We start from the raw sequence: 21,490 nt of genomic DNA, 5'->3' as shown, positions 1-21,490 counted from the left end.
GCACACTCGGATTAGGGGTGACAGCGGGAGTTTAAATTTTAAAGCTTCTGGCGTCATTTCACTGAACCTCTTCCTCTCCATTATTTTCCTGGTACTTTCCACGTACCTGAAGGTTCCCTTTTCCTCCACCAGAAACTATGCACTTCTGCATTTGTGACACATTTGGGGCCAAATGGCAGAACATAGAGGGAAGAAGCTGCTAATACGTGCGTTCAGCAAGGTCCCAGGACCCAAGATCAACATACAAAAACCATCTGCATTTCGATATGTTACCAATGAACGATCCAGAAAGGAAATTGAGATAACAACTCCATTTACAACAGCAATGAAAAGAATACAATGGTTAGGAATAAACTTAACAAAAGGAGAGCAAGACTTGTACACTTGAGACTACAAAGCAATTCTAAGAGAGAGTAAAGAAATCTAAATAAACGGGGAGAAATTCAGTGTTCATGGGTGGGAAGACTCAATACTGTTACGATGCACACAGACTGAACAGACTGAATGCAATTTCTATCAAAACGTGAGTGGATTTCTGGGGGGCAGAAATTAGCAATCTGATCATAAAATGTGTATGGAAATGCAAAGGACACAAAATAGCCAAAACAATTTTTTAAAGGAGCAAAGCTGGAGAATTTACAGTTTCCAATTTTAAAACTTACACTAAAGCTACAGTGATAAAGACAGCACGTTTTGCAGTAAGGACTGACATCCAGGTCGATGGAACAGGATTGAGATCCAGAAATAAATGATCAGATGAGTTTTGACAAAGGTGCCACAGCTTTCACTGGGGAAAAGGATACTCTTTTCAACAAATGGTGCTATGGCAATTGGACACCCACATGGGGAAAGAGGAGTTTGGACCCTTACCTCACACCATACACAAAAATTAACTCAAAATGAACCATAAACCTAAATGTAGGTGCTACAGCCATAAAACTTCTGAAAGGAAACATAAAAGGAAACCTTTGTGCCCTTGAGTGACGTATAATGCTCACAGGTGCAGCAAACACTAAAGACAGGACCCATGGGAAAAACAGACAAATGGGACTCGGCCAAAAGTCAACGCTTCGTGTTTCAAACACCAGCAGTAAGACGGCGAAAACTGGGTAAATGGTCACAAATCTTATATGCGTTAATAATAAGGGACTTGTATTTAGAATCTGTAAAGAACGCTCACAGCTCAAAATACGACATACACTGAAAATTGCTGTGTGTATTTTACCACAATCCACAAACATATATAAGATTTTAAAGAACAACAATTAGACAAGCACTCCAAGTAAGAAATAGGTCAAAAGTTTGATTAGACATTTAACCAAAGGAGGAGGGGGGAAGCTGGGTATCTTCTTTGGTGCAAATGTCTAATCAAATGTGAGAAGATGCTTAACATCACTAGCTGTGAGGAAAATCAAACGGGAAGTGAACGCAACACCGCTTCACACCCACTAGGAGGGCTACAGTCAGAATGAAAGATGATAACGAGCGTTGACAAGGACGTGGAAACACTGGAAGCCTCGTACATTGCTGGTGGGAATGCAAACTGTAGAGCCAACTTCTTCAAAAGTTACATGGAAATTTCCCACATGACCCAGCAATGCCATTCCTAGGTATCTACCTAAAAGAAATGACAATGTATGTGCACACGAAGACATGCACCTGAATGTACGTAACAGCCTTATTCGTAAGAGCCAAAATGTGGGGGGGAAAAGCAAACATCCATCAACTGGTGAATGGATAAGCAGAACGTGTTCCCTACAATGGAATATGTTTATGGGAACCAACTATGGATGTGTTACATCACGGATGAACTTCAAAATGCGTGTGCTCAGCGAAAGCAGCCAGATACCAAACGCTACAAGTTGCAGATTCCGTTTATATGAAATGTCCAAAAAAGGCCAGTCTGTGGGACAGAAAGCAGGTGCACGGTTGCCAGGGGCTGGGGTGGGGGATGAGTGACTGCTCGTGGGGAACAAGGGATCATCAAGGGGATGGAAAACGTGCTAAAATCGGACTGTGGTGGTTGCACAACTCGGAAGTTTTACTAAAACCATTGAAGGGTGGGTGGCTCATTGAAGTCGTTGAAAGTGGGTGGACTTCATGGGATGTAAATTACACCTCGATAAAGCTGTTTTAAAAATACTTTTCACAGATTTTATTAGATTTCCATTTAACTCTCTGAGAAATGTTTAAAGTGGCTCAGAGTATCTTTAAGAGGAATTTTGCTTGTTATTAAAAAGGCAGCCAGCTGAAAGGAAGGGCCTGACCCGGACCCTGCCCCCAGGGCTCTACCCTGGCGGAGGCCCCCTCATCACCTCCGCCCCACACAGGTCCTGGAGCGAGCAGGCCCCTCGGGAGGTGAGGGACCCATAGCACCTTGGGGGCCTGGAGGGAGGCTGGGGTACTGTCTAGGGGCGGTGGGGGTGGGCCCCGAGGCGGGGGCAGCTGGCGGCTCTTGGGCGCGGGTGAGAGGGCGGGGGGGGCAGGGTTGACCAGGACCCCCAGTGGCCGCGCACAGAAAGGCCTGGTGTGTGCACGGGGCCAGGCGGGGGCGTACCTGGGTGGGCACACCTCGGGGGGCAGTGAGCAGGGCCCCGGAGACAGACACGGCCTGGAGGACCCCAGGGCGGACCCCCACGAGGATGGGCAGGGTGGGCTGTCTGGGCAGAGACAAACATGGTGCCAAGGGGCTGGGCCTGCCCCACAAGTGCCACCACCCTGCCCTGGGCTCTGCCCCTCCCTGAGACCCCACCCCCAGGCCAGGGCTCCTCCACTCGATGCTCCAGTGTCCCCAGGGAAGGGACCGTTGCCGTGTGGCCGAGGTGAAAGATGGCACCCACCCTGCCAACCCGACGGTGCACACCTCTGTGTTCCAGGCCCAGCTCGGCCCTTGCTTCTCGCCCCATGACAGACCCCACTGGCCCCGGGGATCCCCAAACTTCAGTCCCTTTGTGCCCACTAGGGAGTCAGGTACAGGGCAGACAGAACTGCTGGCCCCCAGTGACCACGTGTGACGAGGAAGGGGACGTAACGTCCCAGGGTGGGGAGGCCAGTGGACCACAGCTCCGAGCCCCCGGCCGCCCCCAGGTCCTGAGATTCCCGTCCCGCACGGCAGCGCAAAGAGGTGTCCTCAGGCCCAGGGCAGGTCAGCACCAGGATGGGACAGGGCCTCCCCTTAAGCACTCATCGGAGGCGGGTGCTGTGGAGGGAGGGGCCTCACTGTGCCTGCGGGGGCGTCCTGGGCACGTGGACAGGGTCCTGGGGAGCCTCCACTCCCCCTTGGGTCTGACTGCCTCTGCTTCCCGAGTCATCGGGGGCCCACCTGCCTCCTGGACTTGGAGGACCCTGAGCCCCCCACGTGCACCTCACGCCCGGGACCCCCCCTCACTCCAGCACACTCACCTCCCCTCGGCCCCCCGCCCCCACCCCCCCTCAGATCTCGGCAGGGCCCTCTGGGAACCCCCACGTCCCATGACCCTGATGCCCTCATGGCTCTTGAGCCCCCTCTGGGGCTGAAGACGGTCCCTACACGTGGGCCAACACGCCTTTGTGCCCTGACACCGTACACGCGTGTAACCGCACTGCCACCGCGGCAGGTGGCCGCTGGGCGGTGGGAGCGCTCGGGGGCCAGGACCTTTACTGCCACAGCCTCCTGCCCTCTTCTCTGCCCGGTTCCGGGCTCCTCCTCTGTCACCTCCCACCCGCCCCCCCGCAGGCGCTGAGTCACAGGGGCTCCCCCACGGGCTGCTGCGGCGTCTGAAGGGAGGGTGCGTCACACAGCAGAGGCAGCTGCGGAACACGGGGGGAGGACACCCCGAGTCTTGGCTCCGGGCTCTGCCTAGATGAGGTCCTGCCCGGGTGCACACACATGCACACACACTCAACATGCACAGATACACATGCGTGCACACACACTACCCTGTGCTGGATCACACACACGTGCACATGCACACGAGCACCCAGACGCGTGCACAGACCACACAGAGGTGCACACCCACACATACTACCTACACGCTCACAGGTACACACAGACGCGCACACAGTCAAGGGCAAACACACACCCTTTCCGTGGTACCCCCTGGGCCTTTCTGGAGGGGAGACAGGTGGCTGCTGAGCGGCCTGCACTGGGCAGGGGCAGAGCTGGGACTCCGGGACCCCACAGCAGCCCCTGACCTGCTCCAGGGCCGGCTCGGGTCACTGGGCGCCTCCTTCGGCCCCTGGGTAGGGGGCACCCCCCCCCCGACTGCTGTGGCCTGTTGAGAAGGATGCTGAGTCAGCCACGGCACCAGGGACCTCGGCAGCCAGCATGCTGGGGTTTGCGGGCCAGCTGCGCCCTAACCCTCATCTCTCAGCAGAGAGCACTGCGACCGGCAGGAGCTCGGGCAGGAAGGCCCAGAGCGGCCCCACGGCTTTGCTCAGGGCTCAGGGCCTCTGAAGCCCCCCACCTCCTTCCCCTCAGCTTACCCACCCCCTTAGCCCACCCAGGTGGAGCAGGCTGTCGGGAGAATCCAGGGCCACTGCAGGAGCGCGTGTGCTGGTGGAGGCTGTGCAGCCCCTCCTGTGTCTGTCCTTTGCTTCTAGTCCTGAGTAAGCTGGGCCTGGGCTCCTCCACCTGCCTCAGGGCCTTTGCATCTGCTGTTCCCCCTGCCAGCGCCCCCTCCCCAGATCTCTGCAGAGCTGCCAGTGCCATCTCTCGGGCCCACTCAGCAGAAAGGCCAACAGCGACCCCTAAGAACCCCACCACCATGTCTCTGTCACATCCCGAAACCATCACGCCCATTTGTCTGGGTCACTGCCCCTCTGGCAGGGGTGAGCCCCTGGGGTCAGGAGTGTCTGCTTCCCTCCAAAGGGAAAGGGCCCTTTGAGGCGGCTTGGGGGAGGCGTGGTGAGCAGAAGCCAGCCGGCAGGGAGGGTCAGGAGGCTTGGGGCGACCCCCTTGGGGTGCTCCACAGGGTGGGGCTGCAGACCCCTCCCCACACTCTCACCAGGATGGGGGTGCCTCTGTGGGGACCCATCAAGCGGGCCATGCCGTGATATGAACCGCAGTCCAGATGTCTCCAGGCCCCGTTCCCCCTGCCAAGGTGAGAAGTGGGAGACCAGCAAGCGGCCTGGTGCTTTCAGGCTCACACAGCCTCGGGCAGTGCCCCAGTGGTCCAGGAACCCTGGCTTCCTGGCCGGCCTTGCCCAGGGGGTGGAACCTCCCAGGCTTCCTAGTCACTGGGTCCCAGGACCCAGGGCATCTACAACCCAGAGAGGCCCTGCCACTTGACACCAGCAGGGCCTTCTCACCGTCACAGTCCAGCCCCTTCCTCATAGCCCAGGCTCTGGCGGGGACCTGGGGGCCGCAAGGAATGGGGCAGATGGCTCCTGGGCTGGGCTTGGCCTGGTGCCTCGGCACCAGCAGCTCTCCTCTCCATCCTTCCAAGGAACTGGCTCAGGTTCCTGCAGGGCTGCCTGGGGTGGGGAAGCCTGAAGGCCCTGGACCAGATGCCAGCCTCCCCAGCAGGTGTGCAGGCCCAGTGATGTCAGGTGCCCTGCCCACCAAAGGCCTGAGCCTCATATCAGGGCAGGCGGCCTCCTGGCAGCAGGGCGGGCAGGAGGGGGCCAGAGGCCAGGTCAGAGCCAGCCCACCTTTCCGAGCTCTGTGTGTTAGGAAGATGGGGTCCTGCCCTAGGGCACCTCTCCTCCCTAGGTGGGGTGGTCTTCTTGGCTGTTTATGACATTGGGTGGGTCCCTGGCCTCCCTGAGCCTCAGTTTCCCTCACCTGGCTCATTCAGTGCCGAGTACAGGTGACCTACCCCCAAAAGAGGGGCCCCTCATTCATTCATCCCGGAGCAGGCCCCCATACCACCGCACCCTGGCCGGCACCTGGGAAGGGCTTTCTTGCCGGGACCAGGCCAGGAGGGCCGTAACCAGTGCTGGAGGGGCAGGCCCTGCTCCCCTCCCTGCCCGGACAGGCCTGACTGCCAGGAACCCTTGGGGACCAGGCGGGGGGCAGGCAGAGCGGGGTGTCAACTGTGTAATCGAAGCTCAGGGGTTTGCCAAGGCTGCCTGGAAGTCATGTGCCCAGGGCTCAGGCAGCTCCCCCCGCCCCGCCCCAATCAGAGACCTCTGCAGAGAGGGGACAGACCCACTGAGGAACCCCAGGGCCAGCAAATCAGCTTGGGCCCTGCACCCCTCAGCCACAGCTGCAGGTCAGGGATGAACTGGGCCCAACGAGCTCCTCTCCCTCCCCTTGCGCTGTGGGCCGGCCGGGCCTGGCCAACACCGTCCCTGCCGCCTGCCCAGGACCCCGGGCCCCGCCGCTCACAGGGTGCCCTCCCCGGAGGCCCCCGTGTGCCTCCAGCTCAGTGCATACCCTGTCCTGCTCCAGCCCGGGCCTGTGACGTGCCAGCGTCCACAGACCCGGGTGCCCTTCCCAGCCGCAGTGCTCAGGGCCAGGGTCACGCAGGCAGGTGTTGGCCCCCCAGCCCCTGCCTGTCCAGTCTCCACCGCCCCCGTGGGAGCCATCCAGCCTGTCCCCTTCGGAGAGCACGGGGATTCCCGCAGCCAGGGTCTGGGTGCCCAGAGGGTTGGGTGGGGCTCCCAGGTGGGTTCACTTCCCTTTTCTCAGAAGCCGAGGCACCAAAGCCATGCCAAGGTTTCCTTTTGGGGGCTGCACCGGAGGAAAAAAACAGCGAGGCCCTGACAGCTGCGGCAAGTGGGTTTGGATGTGCCTCCCAGACGCTGCCCCGGAAGCTGGGCCGGCCTCAGGCAGGTGGGTGAGCAGCCCGGAGAGGTCGCCCGCCCACCACCTCATCGGCTTGGCCAGCACCCACCGGCCCCCGGGAGGCCTGGCCGTGAGCAATCACAGTGCGGGGTGCGCTGTGTCGCTCCTGTGGGCGTGGGCGCTTCCGAGGGCCATAGCGCGTTCAGGTTTCCGGTTCTTTCCGTGATGATTTCGGGGTTCTGTGCAACCCCAAGGAAAGCCCCTGAGGGCTGGAGGTGAGCAAGTGGTTCTAAAGGAGCCTCGATACTAAACGGGTCAAGATATCAGAGGCTGAGTGGAGATGGGGGCTGGCCTGGCAGACACAGTCAGAGCCCCTGGACCAGGGGAGCCCCTGGGACTGGGGCTGCTGGAAGAAGCCTGGGCCTGGCCCAGAAGCTGGCAGCCTCGAGGAGGGCAGGACAGGGGTTGGGGGGTCGGGCCCTCCACGGTCTTCAAGCAGCCTGTCCCCTCTGCTCCAGCCGCAGGCCGTCCACACAGCTGACAGTGCCAGCAGCCTCAAGGCGGGGCTGGGGATCCTGCCCGTGGGAACAACCCCATCCTGGTCCCAAGAGGCCCTGCGCCAGAGGAGCCCCCTCTCCCAGCCCCAGCCCCCAGCCCCACCGACAGGGCCAGTACTGACCGCCAGGACAGACCCCACCCCGGCGGAGGGGCCCGCAGACACCAGGGGCACCCGTGGCACAGACCATCCCCAGCAAGTGGGTCCCCAATTCCACGAGTCCCTTGCCTTCCCAACAGGCTGCAGTGCCTGGAGGCTCAGTGGGGGGCGCCTCGCCCTCCCCGAGCCGGACTGGGTCCCACACTAAGGCGAGTTCTGGGAGTGCTCACTGGATGGTCTGGAAGATGGACCGACTGAGGATGGGGGGTAAGTGGGCAGGGTGCACCCTCAGCTGGCAAGAGGGGGAGCCGGGATCATGGTGTCACGTGGATCACTGTCACCAGGGTGGGGGGCGGGGGCTCGTCCTCAAGCCTGGGTGTGGGGCCGCTGCCCGAGTGCCCCGCTCCGCGGAGAGGCAGGGTGAGCAACGGAGAAGAGCCCCACGGAGCCTGGGAGGACTCGGGCAGTGCTGCCCGGCACCCCACACACCGAGGGGGTCACCCCGGGGAGGCCTGGGGCGCAGCAGCAGCTCCGGGGGGAGGCGCCAGGCCCCAGGCAGGCCACGAACGCCCGCTGACTTCTGAGTGGCCGAGGCCGGAGCCGCACCCCAGCGCCTGCCCGCCGGGGGAAAGGCCGACTCCACTTCCTCCAGCTTCGCCTTCCAAAACCTCCTGCCTCTGCTCTAACCTTCGGCCCCCGGACGCCCTTCTGTCCAACTCTGCTCCCAGGGCCCACCAGCAGGCATGAGACACGGGACCTGGGCCGTGGGACCCAGGGACAGGCCTCTGGGGGCTCCAGCACCTGCCCCAGCACAAGACGCCCAGCACAGGGCTCCCGTGGAGGCGGGGCAGGGCATGGCCAGACGTTCCACAGACTGCCCTTCACACTGCAGCCTGGCCCACGTGTCCACACCTGGACTTGGCTGTGGCTCCCATCCGCCACCTCACCCTGCACCTGTCAGGCCGGGGCCCAACCGCGCCACCTCTGTCCTCCGCACCTGGAACACCTCCCACCCCCTTCCCCTGGCAAACTTCTCCTCATGCTTCAGAACCCCTTCCAGCCTCTCGGGGCCACTGCCAGACATGGCCCCAGACTCGTGCTGGCAACACCCCCCAGGACCTGGCTCCCTGCTCCTCCCCCCAGGGGCCCCTGAGGGCACAGTGTGTTTCCCACTCCCCTGGGGCAGCAGGGTCCAAACGGGGTAGCAAGAAGGCCAAAAGCTGGGAGGGAAGCACCTGAGCCCCTCGTGCAGCCACCTCCCCGCCTCGTGCAGCTACCTCCCCACAGGAAATGCAGAGGGAGCTATGCAGGGACCAGAGGCCCCTTCTCCCCAAACCTCTTCTCTTACCCAAGATGACCCAGCCCAGTAAACACAGAATCTCCATTTCATACAAAACAGTTTTATTGAAATACCTGTATAAAAAAATATGATTTCCAGACATCTCACTTTTGAACTGAAAGAAAACCCTATCCGCAGTGCCTACGTACACCGGGATCACACAAACACAGCTGCTGAAATAAATTAAAGGCTTGAGACTCTGTCCCCCCACCCCCCAGCCTCCAGAGCCAACAAGCAGACTGTACAAGGTCAATAATTTAAAACCCACCCCCCAAGGGCGCAGAGCCGCAAGGGGGCGGGATCACCCACTCCCCTTAAATTAGCCACTGTACAAGTCCACCTTCTGACAGACACGGGTAGGATTGGGACCTGGGGTCCACACGCACAGCCGCCCCCTCCTCTGCCCACAGGCCTTGAGGAGCTAGGGCTGCTGGGAGGGAGGAACCTCAACAAATAAATTAAACAATAAATAACCCTCCTCTGGGTCACACCATAAATAAGACGGTTGCACACGCATCGGGTGGGCGGGCGGGCAGCAAGGCCTGAACGTTGCATTGCTTGTGCACAGACGTGCCCAGACGAACACCGAGACACGAGGGTGGGAGGGGGGGCATGATGAGGGACCCCGTGCCCATGTGAGACAAGGCCACAGGACATGGGAGAGCTCCTGGTCTGACACGTCAGACGCAGAGGGGCGGGGAGGTCAGGGCCACCTCCGGAGCAGCACAGGAGAGGGACGGTCTCGGGTCAAGCGCCGGCCGTGGGCAGGCAGGACCTGGCTTCGACCGGAGTGTCTTTGGACAGACAGAGCTTGAGAAAACTAAGTCCCGTGAGAGCAGCGTTCGAAAAGGCACTCAAAGCAAAGGAACCGGCCGGTGCCAAAGGCAAAAGTCACCAGGGGTCAGAGGTCACTGCTTTTCGCAAGGAGCAGACTGCCCGGCAGAGCCGGCCCAGCGCAGGGCCCGGGCATAGCGCAGGGGTCCCCTCCGGTTCCCACGGCCAGGGGCAGGCCCTGCTCACAAGCTCTCGCTGCTGGACGTGGTGCTGGCCCCATCGTCCGTGTCCAGGGCGCAGAGCCGCAGATCACAGCTCTCCGGGGTGCCCCCCTCAGCCCCCAGCATCCAGGGGTGGGCAGAGATCTGGTCCAGCGAGGGCCTCTCAGAGGGCCGCAGGGACAGACACCACTGAATGAGCTGCTGGCACTCTGTGGGGGAAGAGGGGGTCAGGACAGGGCCGCCCCGCGACACCTCGCCACCAGTGGCAGGCCCAGCCCCTCAGCGCACCTGGGGAGACCCTCCTGCGGAAGAAGAGGCGGCCCCGGAGAATCTCCTCGTCCTGCTCGAAGGGGATGTCCCCGCAAACCATGTCGTAGAGCAGCACGCCCAGAGACCACACGGTGGCCGAGCGCCCGTGGTAGCGGTGGTAGCGGATCCACTCCGGGGGGCTGTACACGCGGGTGCCTGGGGGACACACGGGGCTTAGCAGACCGGCTGCCGGGTCGGCGCCCCACCAGGCCGGCAGCACGCGAACACCGAGACCCCTGGCTCCCAGATGATCCTCTCCGCGTTGGAGCCGGGGCCCGGTCCTCACCCTGGAAAAACCCCGGCAGGCGTGGCCTCCCCCCCGGCGCCGGCCGCCCCGCCCCCCCAGCTGGCCCGGCGCGGGAGGCGGGTCACATGAGCGCGGGGTCCGGTTTCACAACAAACAGATGTGAGGTGAGGATACCGGGAAGGGGAGGGGCAGGGAGCCCCGGCTTCCCCGGCACCGCAATGCGGGGATTTCTGCGCGGCGCCCCCGCGTTCCGCACGCGCGCAGGGGAGGCCCGAGGCGGCGCCGGCCAAGAGGAGTCTGGAGTCCGCCCCGCGCCCCAACCTGCCGGACCCAACGGCCCGAGGCCCCGCTCTGGGCAAGCCAGCGCGGCGCGCGGCCCCAACAGTCGCCAGCCCCTCGGCCCTCGCCGCGGGGAGGGCGCTCACCGTCGAAGTCGGTGTAGACGGTGTCGCGGAGTAGCGCACCCGAGCCGAAGTCGATGAGCTTGAGCTCGCCCGAGCGCAGATCCACCAGCAGGTTCTCGTCCTTGATGTCGCGATGCACGACCCCGCAGCCGTGACAGTGGCGCACGGCGGCCAAAACCTGCGCGAAGAAGCGGCGCGCCAGGGCCTCGTCGAGCGCGCCCCGCTCCGTGATGAAGTCGAAGAGGTCTTGCGCCGGCTCGGGCCGCTCCAGCACCAGTAGGAAGCCGTCGGACCGCTCGAACCAGTCCAACAGGCGAATGACCCCGCGCGCGCCTCCGGCCGCGCCCACCTTGCGTAGCAGCACCACCTCCAGGGGCACAGCCGCGCCGGCCTAAGGGACACGGCGGTCAGCGCGCTCCGCCCGGCGCCCGCGTCCCCCGCTCCGCCCGGCGCCCCGCGCTCCCCGCCCACACTTACGATGCTGCCCCACTCGGTCACCCGCTCCTTCACCACGTGCTTCACGGCCACCTGGGGGGAAGGGACCAGTGGTCAGGCCCACGCGGACGCAACGACGCGCGCGGGCCGAGAATCCCGGGTGCCAGGCGGCCAGACTCACCGGGAGCCCGTCGGCGATGCGGCTGCCTGCGTAGACCGTGCCGAAGCCGCCGCTGCCCAGCACGGCGCCCACCTGATACACCTTCTCGAAGCTCTCCTTGTCTGCCTTGACTGTGGAGAGCGCACGGGCGGGGTTGGTGCGACCGGGGAGCCCGGCCCCCCGACCCCGGTGGACGCCCAACCTCGGTGCGCGCCCACACCCCCGGCCCCCGCATACCTGGCTGCAGGATTTTCACCGGGAGATGATCCACGCCGCCTGGTCCGCACAGGTGCGCCAAGGAGCCGAACTTGGAGAGCAGCATCGCGGGCGGCGGCCGGGCGCGGGCCCCCGGCCTCCGCGCCGCTTCTCGCCCGGCCCGGCTCCCCGCGCGGTGGAGGACGCGGGAGGACGGCCTCTCCGGGCCGTGCGTAGCCCCGACGCGGACAGCAGGCAGGTGCGCCGGGAGCGCCGGCCTCGGAGCGCGGGCCTGTTCGGGCGAGGCCGTCCGCGCGGCGCACTGCCCGGCCAAGCCCCGCGTGAACCACGACGACACGCGCAGCAGGCCGAGCCGTTCACACGCCCGGACCGCCTCGCCCAGGGGTTTTGGGCCGCGGCCGCGCGTATCCCTCCGCGGGGGCGGGCCGAGCCGGGGCCCCGCCCCCTTCCGCCGGGGCCGAGCGGCGGGGGGCGCCTCTGGAACTCGCGTAAGCTGCCGAGGCGACGGCGGGAAGAGGCCGGCGCGCCTTCCGGAGTGGGCGGGGGCGGGCGGGGGGCGCGGCGAACCGCCTGGGACTAGCTGGCGGGAGCGGAGCCGCGGAGGCGCACGGCACGGCGTGGCGCGTCACCTCTCCGCGTTCACACACGCCCCCGCGCACGCGCAGTTCCCGCGCGGGCGGTGGCCCGGGAGTGCGGGGCGGGGCCGCGGGAGCCAATGGGAGCCGGTGTTTGCAAAGGGCACGGGGCCCAGCCAGTGGCGTCGCGCGGACGGGGCGGGGCCAGGGCCCCGCCCCAGGCCGCGCCGGGAAGGTCACCGGCTACACCGGCCCGGCGAGGGCGGCTGAGCCAGGAATGCGGCGGTGGGGTCCCGAGGAGCGGCGGGGTCCGGGAGGCGCCCCCGATACCCCAGGCTGTGCTCGTACCTCCCCGGCAGTCCGCGCACCCCGACGCGCCCGTGGCCTGGAGCGGCTGGCACCTCCACCCCCTGGGGGACCCCGCCGGGCGACAGCGCCCCGGGCCTCGCAGCCCCCGGGTGGGCTGAGGCTCCACTCTGCCTACCCCGGGCCTTCGTTCTTACCCGGGCTTGACTTCAAAGCCCGCAGCCCGAGGTCCCTCCCTGACTCCGCCTCCTTCCCAGGAACTTTGCCCTGCTGACCCCGTGCCTGGAGAGCCCTCCTCGGCTCTCCACCCACCTGGTTGCCCTCCAGGCCCAGCTGCTGTCCACCTCTACCAGGGAGGCCACCTTGCCCGCCTCTGTCAGAGCCAGAGCCAGACTAGGTCTTCAGGGCCCTCGTCTGGACCTGAGCCTGTCCTCTGCCTTTTGTATAGCACAGACTCATCCAACCCCGCGGGTTGCCAACCTCAGCCCAAGTCACCGGCCTGAGCAGCTCAGGTGTGAGCAGCCGTCTGCCGGTCCCAGTGGCTGAGCTCAGGACGTCCACTGCTTCCCACAGCCATCCCAGAGAGGGTTGAGGGTTGGGGGAGCCAGGAGGTCAAGGTACTGGTCCTTCTGGCATCGCAGGTACTCCCCGTGGCCCCTGGGGACCAGGCTGGGACCTCATCATGGCATCCACATCCCTGGGCCCATCAGAGGTTACCTTCAGGTGTGACCTCCAAGCATGTGCGCTCACCTGCCTCAGGGGCCCTGGCCAGCCTGCTGGCTCCCTCAGCACACCCAGCCTACCCCAAGTCACATCCCTTAGCTGCCACGGTCACTCTCCCAGGGCAGACAGTAGACCCTCCACTGGTACAGCTCTTAGGTTTTTATCTTTCTGGAGCTCTGTCCACCGCCCTCCTGCGATGTGGACCCATAAAGGCAGGGCCAGGGCCGGCCGGTTAACCACAGTCCCCAGGCCAGTACAGTGTTCCTCATGGGGTCAGATCCAAGGCAGGATGCCTGCCCCTGAAGTGGAATCCAGGGGCTCTTGTCTTCTTGTGGGTTTTTCCAGGGGACCACTGGATGGTCCTCAGAGGCTTCCTCCTCAGATCAGGCTGCTACAGGTTCCTGGACCCACAGCCTGTCCTGGGCTAGGAAGGGTGGGAGTGCTGGAGAGCATCCTGGATCTAGGTGTCAAGATGTGACTCTGAGGGCAGTTCCAACTTAGCCGACAGGGGCCAAGGTTCCCGGTGGCCTCCCCTCTGGGCCTCCAGACCTCCCATGTGAACCTGCAGGCCAGTCCTCCTTGGGTGTCCTGGCCTGTGTGCCCAGCTGGTCCCTGGCCTTGAGAGTCAGCCTTGGGAGGCCAGCATCCTGGGGCTGAGGGCCATCCCCTGCACCCCACCAGCTGCAGAGTCTTGATCTGAAGACCCTGAGTCTCCCCAAACTCAGAGCAGGATTCACTCTCCTTCAGAAAGGGGCAGTGTGTGTCCCTCCTCCCCCAGCCCTGAAGCTGGGCTGAGCCACCTGTGGAAGCCCCTGGGGACTCTGGGAGTGGTGAGGGGTCTCCTGCTTAGTCTGGGAGTGGAGGACAGAGGAGGAGGCAGCCTCTTTCCTGAGATGGAGGTTTACTCAGAGCCTTCATCTCGTCCAGACTTGTGTGTTCTGGACTTTCTATTGTGTGTGTGTGTGTGTGTGTGTGTGTGTGTGTGTGTGTGTGTCCTGCACGGACTGTGAATCCCTGAGGGTCAGAATGGACTTGGACGCCCCTCCCTACCAAGGGCTGTCCTGCAGGGGGGCCTCTTTCAGGCCCAATCTGGCCCAAGGAATAGGCTGGGCAGGGGGCTGGCATCTCTGCCTGTGCAGCCACCCAGGGCCCATGTTTCCTCAGCACTGGGGGCCCCCAGTACCCAAAGTGACCCTGCCTAATGGGCAGGACTCAGGCAAGGTGCTGCCCACCTCCCCCTGCCCTTACCCTGCAGGCAGACATGACCCACCCATTTCTCAGCTTGGCACATCGAGGCTCTGAGGTGTTCCCCCGAGTGTTCCTCCTTGTACAGGGAGGCAAGGCCAAATCTGAGCCCCAAGGGCCTCTTGCCCTTCTGCCCTGGGCATGGTCCTTGGTCAGTAAACCCAGGCCACCCCTTCCCTGCAGTTCTGACCCACACTCCACTTCCAGCCACACCCCCAGCAGTGCAGGATGTGAAACCCTGCCTGTTTTTTCCTGGTTCCTGGAAGGCCCATCCGGTGGGCCTTAAAAATAGCTCTGGGCCCCACAAGCAGGCCTGGCCCAGGTCAGCAACTTCATGGGCCACAGAGCTGGGGCCACTCCTGCAGAAGGCGGGGAGAGGCCCCCAGGAGGAGGGCTCAGCTGAGGTTGAGGCACCAGGCCACCGCACTGACCACAGAGGTCAGGCCCGGTCCCTTGGCCTCCCACCATTCCTTGGCGTGCCCGAGGCTCAGGAGCGCCTCCCTCCATGGGGCCATGCTGCTGAGAGGGGCAGCCTCACAGCGGGGCCAGGTGCCTCTTCAAGTTCCCAGTGGCCTCTCAAGGGAGGTGTTTCCTTAGTGGGGGGAGCAGCTTGGATCTTCCCAGGGGGCTGCACCCCGCCCCACCCTGGAAGCAGCCTACCTCAACCCTGCACAGCCAGCCCCACAAGGTAACCCTGTCCTGCTGGTAGGAGGGGCGGCTGTTGCCATGGTGACTGGAGCCAGGCTATCCTCCGCAGACTGGGGAGGAAGAGGAGGCTGGGCAGCAGATAGCCTTGGCCAGCACCCTGTCTTCCATCCACACACATCCACACTCATGGACACACGCTTACAGACACGCCCACAGAGCTGGGCGTCACAGCAGGGAGCACGGGGGGGCGGGCACTTACTCCGGGTCAGGGCCCTCACCCCCCTTGTCCCCGCATGTCAACAACAAAGGCCTCCTCAACTGGCCCCTTTCCAGCTGCCCCGGACATCCCACAGGTTTGCTCGGCCCAGCCCTGGGCCTCTCCATGCCCCTCACCCCAGGCCATGCCCCTCCATGCCCCTCACCCCAGACCATGCCCGGAGGACCCCCGCTTGCTCCTCAACCCTGTCTGTGCTCCCGTGGTCCCCAGGTCTCCCCAGCACCCGCCGTCAGCACACCATCATCCTGCCTCCAATCCTCCAGGGCCGCTCCAGCTGTCAGGGTCCGTCCCGGTGACTTGGCCCACAGTCACAGCTGTCCCCCTGAGCCCCGTCCAGCCTCCACTCCCACTGCAGGAACCCCTGGCCCGCCGGGCCTGACCCCTCCCCAGCCCATAGGGCCTGGCTTGACAGCACCCAGCTTCACACCAGTGCCACCCCTGCCCCGACCCCAAACTGGGCTCTGGGAGCCCTGGGACCTGGCCCTGCCTGCGTGCCGCATGGAAAACCCCCCACACAGGGCCACAGCCTGGCTGAGGCGGGAGGAGCCTTCCCTCTGGCCTGCTCTTGCCTCCGTCCTGGCCTCTCACCCACCGGGGAGGGGAGTCAGCAGAGCCAAGCCAGGGTTTTGCAATGTTCCCCAAAGGCAACTGGGGTAGGGCCTGGGCTGGGGCTGGGGTGTCCCTCAGTGGGAGCTGGTGGGTGGTGGCCTGTGGGAACTCTGGTCGCCCCGCCCAGGAGACCCCAGCCTGGCCTGACTCAAGGCCAAGGCTGGCCCAAGTTCAATGGCTGCCATTCCCTCTGGGCACACCCCCTGCTGCCACCGTACAGCATTCACACCTTGAGAGCCGCCCACGGCCTGGCAATGGTCACCTGGACTCTTGGCCAAGGGGATCCCGAAAAACGAACGAGGGAGCACCCGGGCCCAACCCAGGGAAAGGCTGGGGTCCCAGTGGACGTGACCGCAAATGCAGCTGGACTGGAGTACCCAACACCGGCCTTGGGGGTGGCGGCAATGGGAGCAGTGACAACCCATTGGGGACCTGCCTGGGCTGCAGGGGTCCTCTCCTCACCCGGCTTCCGGCCCGGCACTGGGGCCAGGCCCCCGCAGGCCGTGAGCACAGCCTTGGCACTGGCCCAGCTCCCTGGCCACTTTGCTGGGGCCTCACGTCTCTCACCGCCCCCCTGCCTGGGTGTCCTCACCTGTGGGGCTCTGGCCACCCCCGTGCAGGGCTGTGCGGAGGAGCCAGTGAGACGCCTGTGGCGTGCTTCTGGGGCGCACAGTGCACGCGTGCTACACGCAGCTGTGGCAGCTCTAGCTGCTGTCCTGTGCAGAGGCCCCGGATCTTAAAGGGGGAGCCTAGGGGCTCCCTGGGATGGGGATGCCTGGGGCGGGGCCCGGCCGACTCTGGCAGCTCCACCGTCTCTGTGCTGAGACCCCAAGGAGCCCAGCCTGGATGGGACTGGGGGAGGGCCGTCCCATCTCACGCCCCCTGCTCACCCCAGAGGCCCAGTCCCCAGGGGGCTGGGGCTGGCAGGGCTGCCCCCTGCAGGGCCCCCGCGCCCCAACCCCAGAAGCAGGTGCAGCCTCTGAGCCCCGGCGGCCTCTATAGATGGTGCCCAGGCGGCTTGGGCTCCTCAGCCCCTGCTGCTGCGGCCCCAGCACGGAGCTGAGGGTGAGGCACAGAAGGGGCCTCGGAGGGTGGTCTCCAAGGAGCCGGAAGCTGGGCCGACCTGCCTGTGCCTGCCTCTGATTTGCATGCGGTGTCCTGCGCTGGGCTCCAGGAGCCATGCAGCCAGTGGGTCCCACGCCGGGGCTTCCTGGAGGAGGCCCAGTTCAGCTGAGTCTCCAAGGCCGAACCAGAATGGGGAGGGTGTGGGGGGCATTCAGCCAGGTGGGAGCCACAGAGGGTCAAGGGTTGGGGGTCAGAGCGGCACAGCTTGCCTTGGAGACCTTGGGGCCCAGGGCCTGCGGCAGGAATGACCTTGTCTTGGGAGAGTTTCATTCAGTCCCAGGGCTGGCCAGGGCCACGCTCAGACCACGCTCAGGCCATGGAGAGACTGCCTCCTACAGATGGACCCAGGGTCTCCAGAGCACGGCCGGGAGGGCCTGGTCACAGTAAACATGGGATCAGGACGAATAACAGCCTTGGAGACACGCATTTAGTGAATATGTGCCCGTGCTCAGCACACTCACGTACCCCCCGTGCAGCCCTCAGTGGGCCCTGCTTTCACACCACGTCACACAGAGAGGGAGCGGTGGCCTGTGGGGCTGTTGTGGTAAGGAGACAGGGGCCTCAGGGGAAGGATGAGCCCGAGGGCGGTAACTGGCCCCTCCGGGAAGATAGGAGAGTGTCACTGCCAGGGCATGAACCTCGCCCAAGAATGGATCAGGCTTGGAACAAAGCAGAGCAAGACGGATGACAGTTTCTGACCAGCCTTGATCTGGCCCTTCCCTGCTAGCACCAGGCGGCGCCCACACAGCTCAGAGCCCAAAAGCCTGGGCTCCCCCTTTAATGGACCCCTCTGGGTCCCCTCCTTTAATGGTTCAGAAATAGAGAGCTAGGGGGACTTCCCTGGTGGCGCAGTGGTTAAGGATCCGCCTGCCAATGCAGGGGACATGGGTTCGAGCCCTGGCCCGGGAAGATCCCACATGCCATGGAGCAACGAAGCCCGCAAGCCACAACTACTGAGCCCGCGAGCCACAACTGCTGAAGCCCGCGCGCCCAGAGCCCGTGCTCCACAACAAGAGAAGCCACCGCAATGAGAAGCCCGCGCACCGCAACGAAGAGTAGCTCCCGCTCACTGTGACTAGGGAAAGCCCGTGCGCAGCAACAAAGACCCAATGCAGCCCAAAATAAATAAATTTATTAAAAAAAAAAAAAAAAAGAAATGGAGAGCTAGGGAAGAGCCCCCACACACACCTGGGCATTGGCGGCCGGGGTCGGGGGGCGGGGTGGTTAGTGGTTCCAAGGAAGATACAGTGTGGTTCAACTGCTGATGGGGCGCCGTAAGAACTGCACTGGCGAGGGCTGTCTTCACGATGCTCAGCACCCTGCCAGCACACAGCGGTGCACGAGGCTCCCTGGACCCAAGCCTCAGGCGACCCTCTCCTTCCATGCCTGCGGGGAGCAGACCCAGGCCTGCGGGCAGCGGCCAGACCCCAATGGCCATAGCCTGGATGTGCAGCCGGGCCAGGGCAGGGGGCAAGCCTGCCAGACAGGCCCCAGGAGACCTGTGTGGTCTTCCAGACTCTCCCCACTGCAGCACTGGCTGTAGGGACCCAGGCTGGCACCCCCAGCGCCAGCCTGTGCAGGGAAGCAAGACGCCCCTGGGCATGTGGATCCAGGACGCAGGAGGGGCAGAGTGCTGCCCACTGGGGAATGTCAACGTTCAGGAGTTGCTGCCCAGGCCTGTGGGGGATGATGGGGAGAGTCTGGTGACCCTGAACCCTGAAGGCTGGAGGCCCTTCCTGGCTCATCGTGAAGTCCTGGTATGGGGGGCGCGTTAAGAGCAGCTAAAGGAAGGGGGTTCAGGGCTGCTGGAGCTCTGGAGCCGCCCCCTGAGTTTAGGCTCCAGCACGGACTGGGGAAGTCCGAGGGCCCACTGAAGCCCTGGGGGTGGCCTGTCCCCGTCTCTGCTCAGGGCTCCCTGGCATCCTTATCCAGGGCCCCGAGCTGGCCTGGGCACAGCATCCCGTTCAGAAGAAGTGGCCAGGCTGGTTTCCAACCTCAGGCCACTTGCCGCTTCCCAGGAAGTGACGGCTCGGGGGGGGAGCTCGAGAGCTGCGTGGCCTCGGGACGCCCCCAACTCTTGCCCGGCTCATCCCTAAATGCCCCATACTCACTCCCACCAGCTTCCTGGAGGAGGTGGTGGTGCCGTGGGTGCTCCACGGAGCACCAGGAGCCAGGAGGAGCTCCCCGTGGCTGATCGGCGGGGTCAGGGCCCAGGTAGCAGCCCACCCGTGCGGACATGCAGTGGGCCCCTTGGTGCACGTGTCCCTCTGGCTTGCAGCACCGGCCCCCTCTGCCCCCGGGGCCACCCCCTCTGGAGGAAGGAGACCAGTGGGCTGCGGCAGGGTGTGGCCAGGGGCTGGGGACTCCGGACCCACTGTCCGGACAGGAGCCCAAAGCCCAGGAGAGGCCCGCCCCGCCCTGACCGCCGCAGTGGGGCTGAGGGCAGGGCCTCAAAGCCCCTGCAGACCTGCCCATTGCAGGGACGGATGCTCTACCCCAGGACCCAGGGCCATCTCCCCTCGGGGCAGTGGGCGCCCAGCTCCCTAGAAGACCTGGCGGAGGGGGCAGGAGACAGCAGTGGGAGCGGTGGGGCGGGGACACCACAGGGAGGGGTGGGCACGTTCCTGGGCCACCAGTGGGCCTTGCCTGCCTCAGGGCCATGGAGCCAGTGGGCAGGGCTGCTGAGTCACCACAGAGAACCGGGAAGAATGGAAAGAATTCTGCACTTTTACTCTCTGGCTAGGCTCCCCACCCCCACAAAATTCCCCATCCCAGGCCACCAGCCTCTCCCGCTTCCCGCTGCCCTGGGCAGGCCTGGCTCCCTGCCTGACCCTGACCTCGGGCAGCGTTGGCGTCCTGCCAGCTGGGGCCCTGCTGGGCTGGGGTATTCGGTGGACAGGACGCCCACCTGGCCCAGAGAGGGCCCCATACCAGCACCCTCTGCCTCCTTTTGGGGGCCTGGCCTCCCAGGGTCTGAGTGGGCTCAGGAACGGGGTCCTGGGTCAGGCGGCCCCCTGGGGGGGGCTGGGACCCGGGGGTGGGGGGTTCCAGGCAGAGCCCAGCTTAGTATCTGTAAAATGGGGCCTTTGGTCACTCCCCAGCACTGCTGGTGGGGGACGTGATGGGGGGCTGCAGCTGTCTCCACCCCAGCTGGGCCGAGGAGCCTCTGCCCTTGCCCTTCCTGAACCTGTGCCGACTGCCTCCCTCCTACCTCCCAGCTGGGGCCTATGGGGACCCAAGCGACGCCCCATTCTAGCCCTCTGCTCCTCACCACCAGCTCTGTCTCCGCCACCCCCATCTTGGCGGCCCCACGTGGCTCTCTGGCGGCCTGGCAACCAGGGAGCCGCTGACTCGCGGTTTCGGGGACACACCTGTGCAGGGTTTCGACCCCGCCCTGGGGCCACACGCAGGTGGGCAAGTCAGCCGCACGGGCAGCAGGAGAGCGAGCAGACCCAGGGCCCCCACCGCTGCCCTGGCCCTGGTATCCATCCTGCCCCACCCGGCCCCCACCCCAGCCCCCAGGCCTGGCCACTTTTCCAGTTCCTCCGAAGCAGCATCTGGAGACTGCTTCTGCGAACACACCACTCCCCACTGAAAACACTTCCAGGGCTCCCTCTTGCCTGTGGAGAAGAAGCAGAGCCGCTGGCCTCAGTCCTCTCAGCTGTAGGATGGGTATTCAGGGAGCAGCAGCTGCCCCTGGTAGGACTGCGGGGGGCAGGTGCGGGGAGGCACCTGGGCCATGGGCAGGTGGTGGCACCTCGAAGCCCCGTGCGACCTGCTCCTCCCTCTCCCACCTCTGGTGGCATGGAACCCCTCTGCCAGCCGCCCTTCACTTCCGGGCGTGGATGCGCGCTGGTCCCCGTGCCGCCCTGGGCCCCCTGGCCGGCTCAGGCTGGGCAAGCCTCAAAGTGTCTGCCGTACTGACTGCAGCTCAGGCCTGGAGGGCTTCGGTCCGGCTCCTGGATCCCAGGTACTGGCACCCTTCCTAAAGCAGAGGCCTGTCATGCGGGGGAGCAGGGGCAGGACATGGAGGGGGTGGCGCGGGGAGCCTGTCCCGCCAGGACCTGCCCACACGGGCTCTGAGGGCAGAGCCGGGCCATGTGGTTGTCCTCTTGGTCCTCATTTACAGGTGGGGAAACTGAGGTTCGGGGACGCGAGTGGCTGGCCAGGCCCCAAGTACCAGCTGAGGTTGGGCAATGCTGCCCTGCTCACAGGCTAGAAAACCAAGGCTAGGGGTCACCAGGACAGGGGCTGGGGGGACAGGCAGGGGAGCTGGATGGGCGACCCAGAGCCTAAGGCCGGGCTTGGGCTCACCCAGGGCCAGAGGCCGGGCAGGAGGTGCTGGGGCATCTTCGTAGGCTGGCCCCATGCCAGTCCTTGTGTAAGAACTTGGCGTCAAGGAGGTGGGGAGGGGTGGCCAGGGCAGAGAGATGGCACCGGCCAGGGCAAGAGTGTCTGGAGTTGTCGAGTCTTGGAGTCGGCGAGGACTGCTGGGCACAGTGCCCGTGGGAAG

The 21,490-nt window shown here is 64.3% G+C and overlaps 1 protein-coding gene across 1 annotated transcript; it reads right to left on the bottom strand.

Moving 5' to 3' along the window:
• Nucleotides 1–8,748: 8,748 nt before the first annotated feature.
• PIM3 (Pim-3 proto-oncogene, serine/threonine kinase) lies at nt 8,749–11,881 on the bottom strand. The gene is made up of 6 exons (XM_022596917.3): nt 11,491–11,881; nt 11,275–11,384; nt 11,136–11,186; nt 10,680–11,049; nt 9,987–10,163; nt 8,749–9,907 (listed from the first exon to the last, which is right to left on the bottom strand). Exons 1-6 carry the CDS (start codon nt 11,573–11,575, stop codon nt 9,720–9,722), a joined length of 981 nt encoding a protein of 326 aa, XP_022452625.1. The 5' UTR covers nt 11,576–11,881; the 3' UTR covers nt 8,749–9,719.
• Between the last annotated feature and the right edge of the window lie 9,609 nt (nt 11,882–21,490).

The sequence above is a fragment of the Delphinapterus leucas genome, chromosome 11 (genome assembly GCF_059928025.1).
Source record: "Delphinapterus leucas isolate spDelLeu-1000000601 "Yukka" chromosome 11, BTC_Dleu_Yukka2, whole genome shotgun sequence".
NCBI classification, from domain to species: domain Eukaryota; kingdom Metazoa; phylum Chordata; class Mammalia; order Artiodactyla; family Monodontidae; genus Delphinapterus; species Delphinapterus leucas.
Note: the sequence above shows the minus strand (reverse complement) of the source record. Positions and strands in the feature narration are given on the sequence as shown.

What these genes read in the sequence shown, in the direction of transcription:
- PIM3 (XM_022596917.3), bottom strand. Translation starts at nt 11,575, where the DNA reads ATGCTGCTCTCCAAGTTCGGCTCCTTGGCGCACCTGTGCGGACCAGGC. An exon ending in GCATCGCCGACGGGCTCCCG is followed by an intron (nt 11,187 to 11,274) that starts GTGAGTCTGGCC and finishes CCTTCCCCCCAG; the next exon opens with GTGGCCGTGAAGCACGTGGT. An exon ending in CCGCAGGAGGGTCTCCCCAG is followed by an intron (nt 9,908 to 9,986) that starts GTGCGCTGAGGG and finishes CTTCCCCCACAG; the next exon opens with AGTGCCAGCAGCTCATTCAG.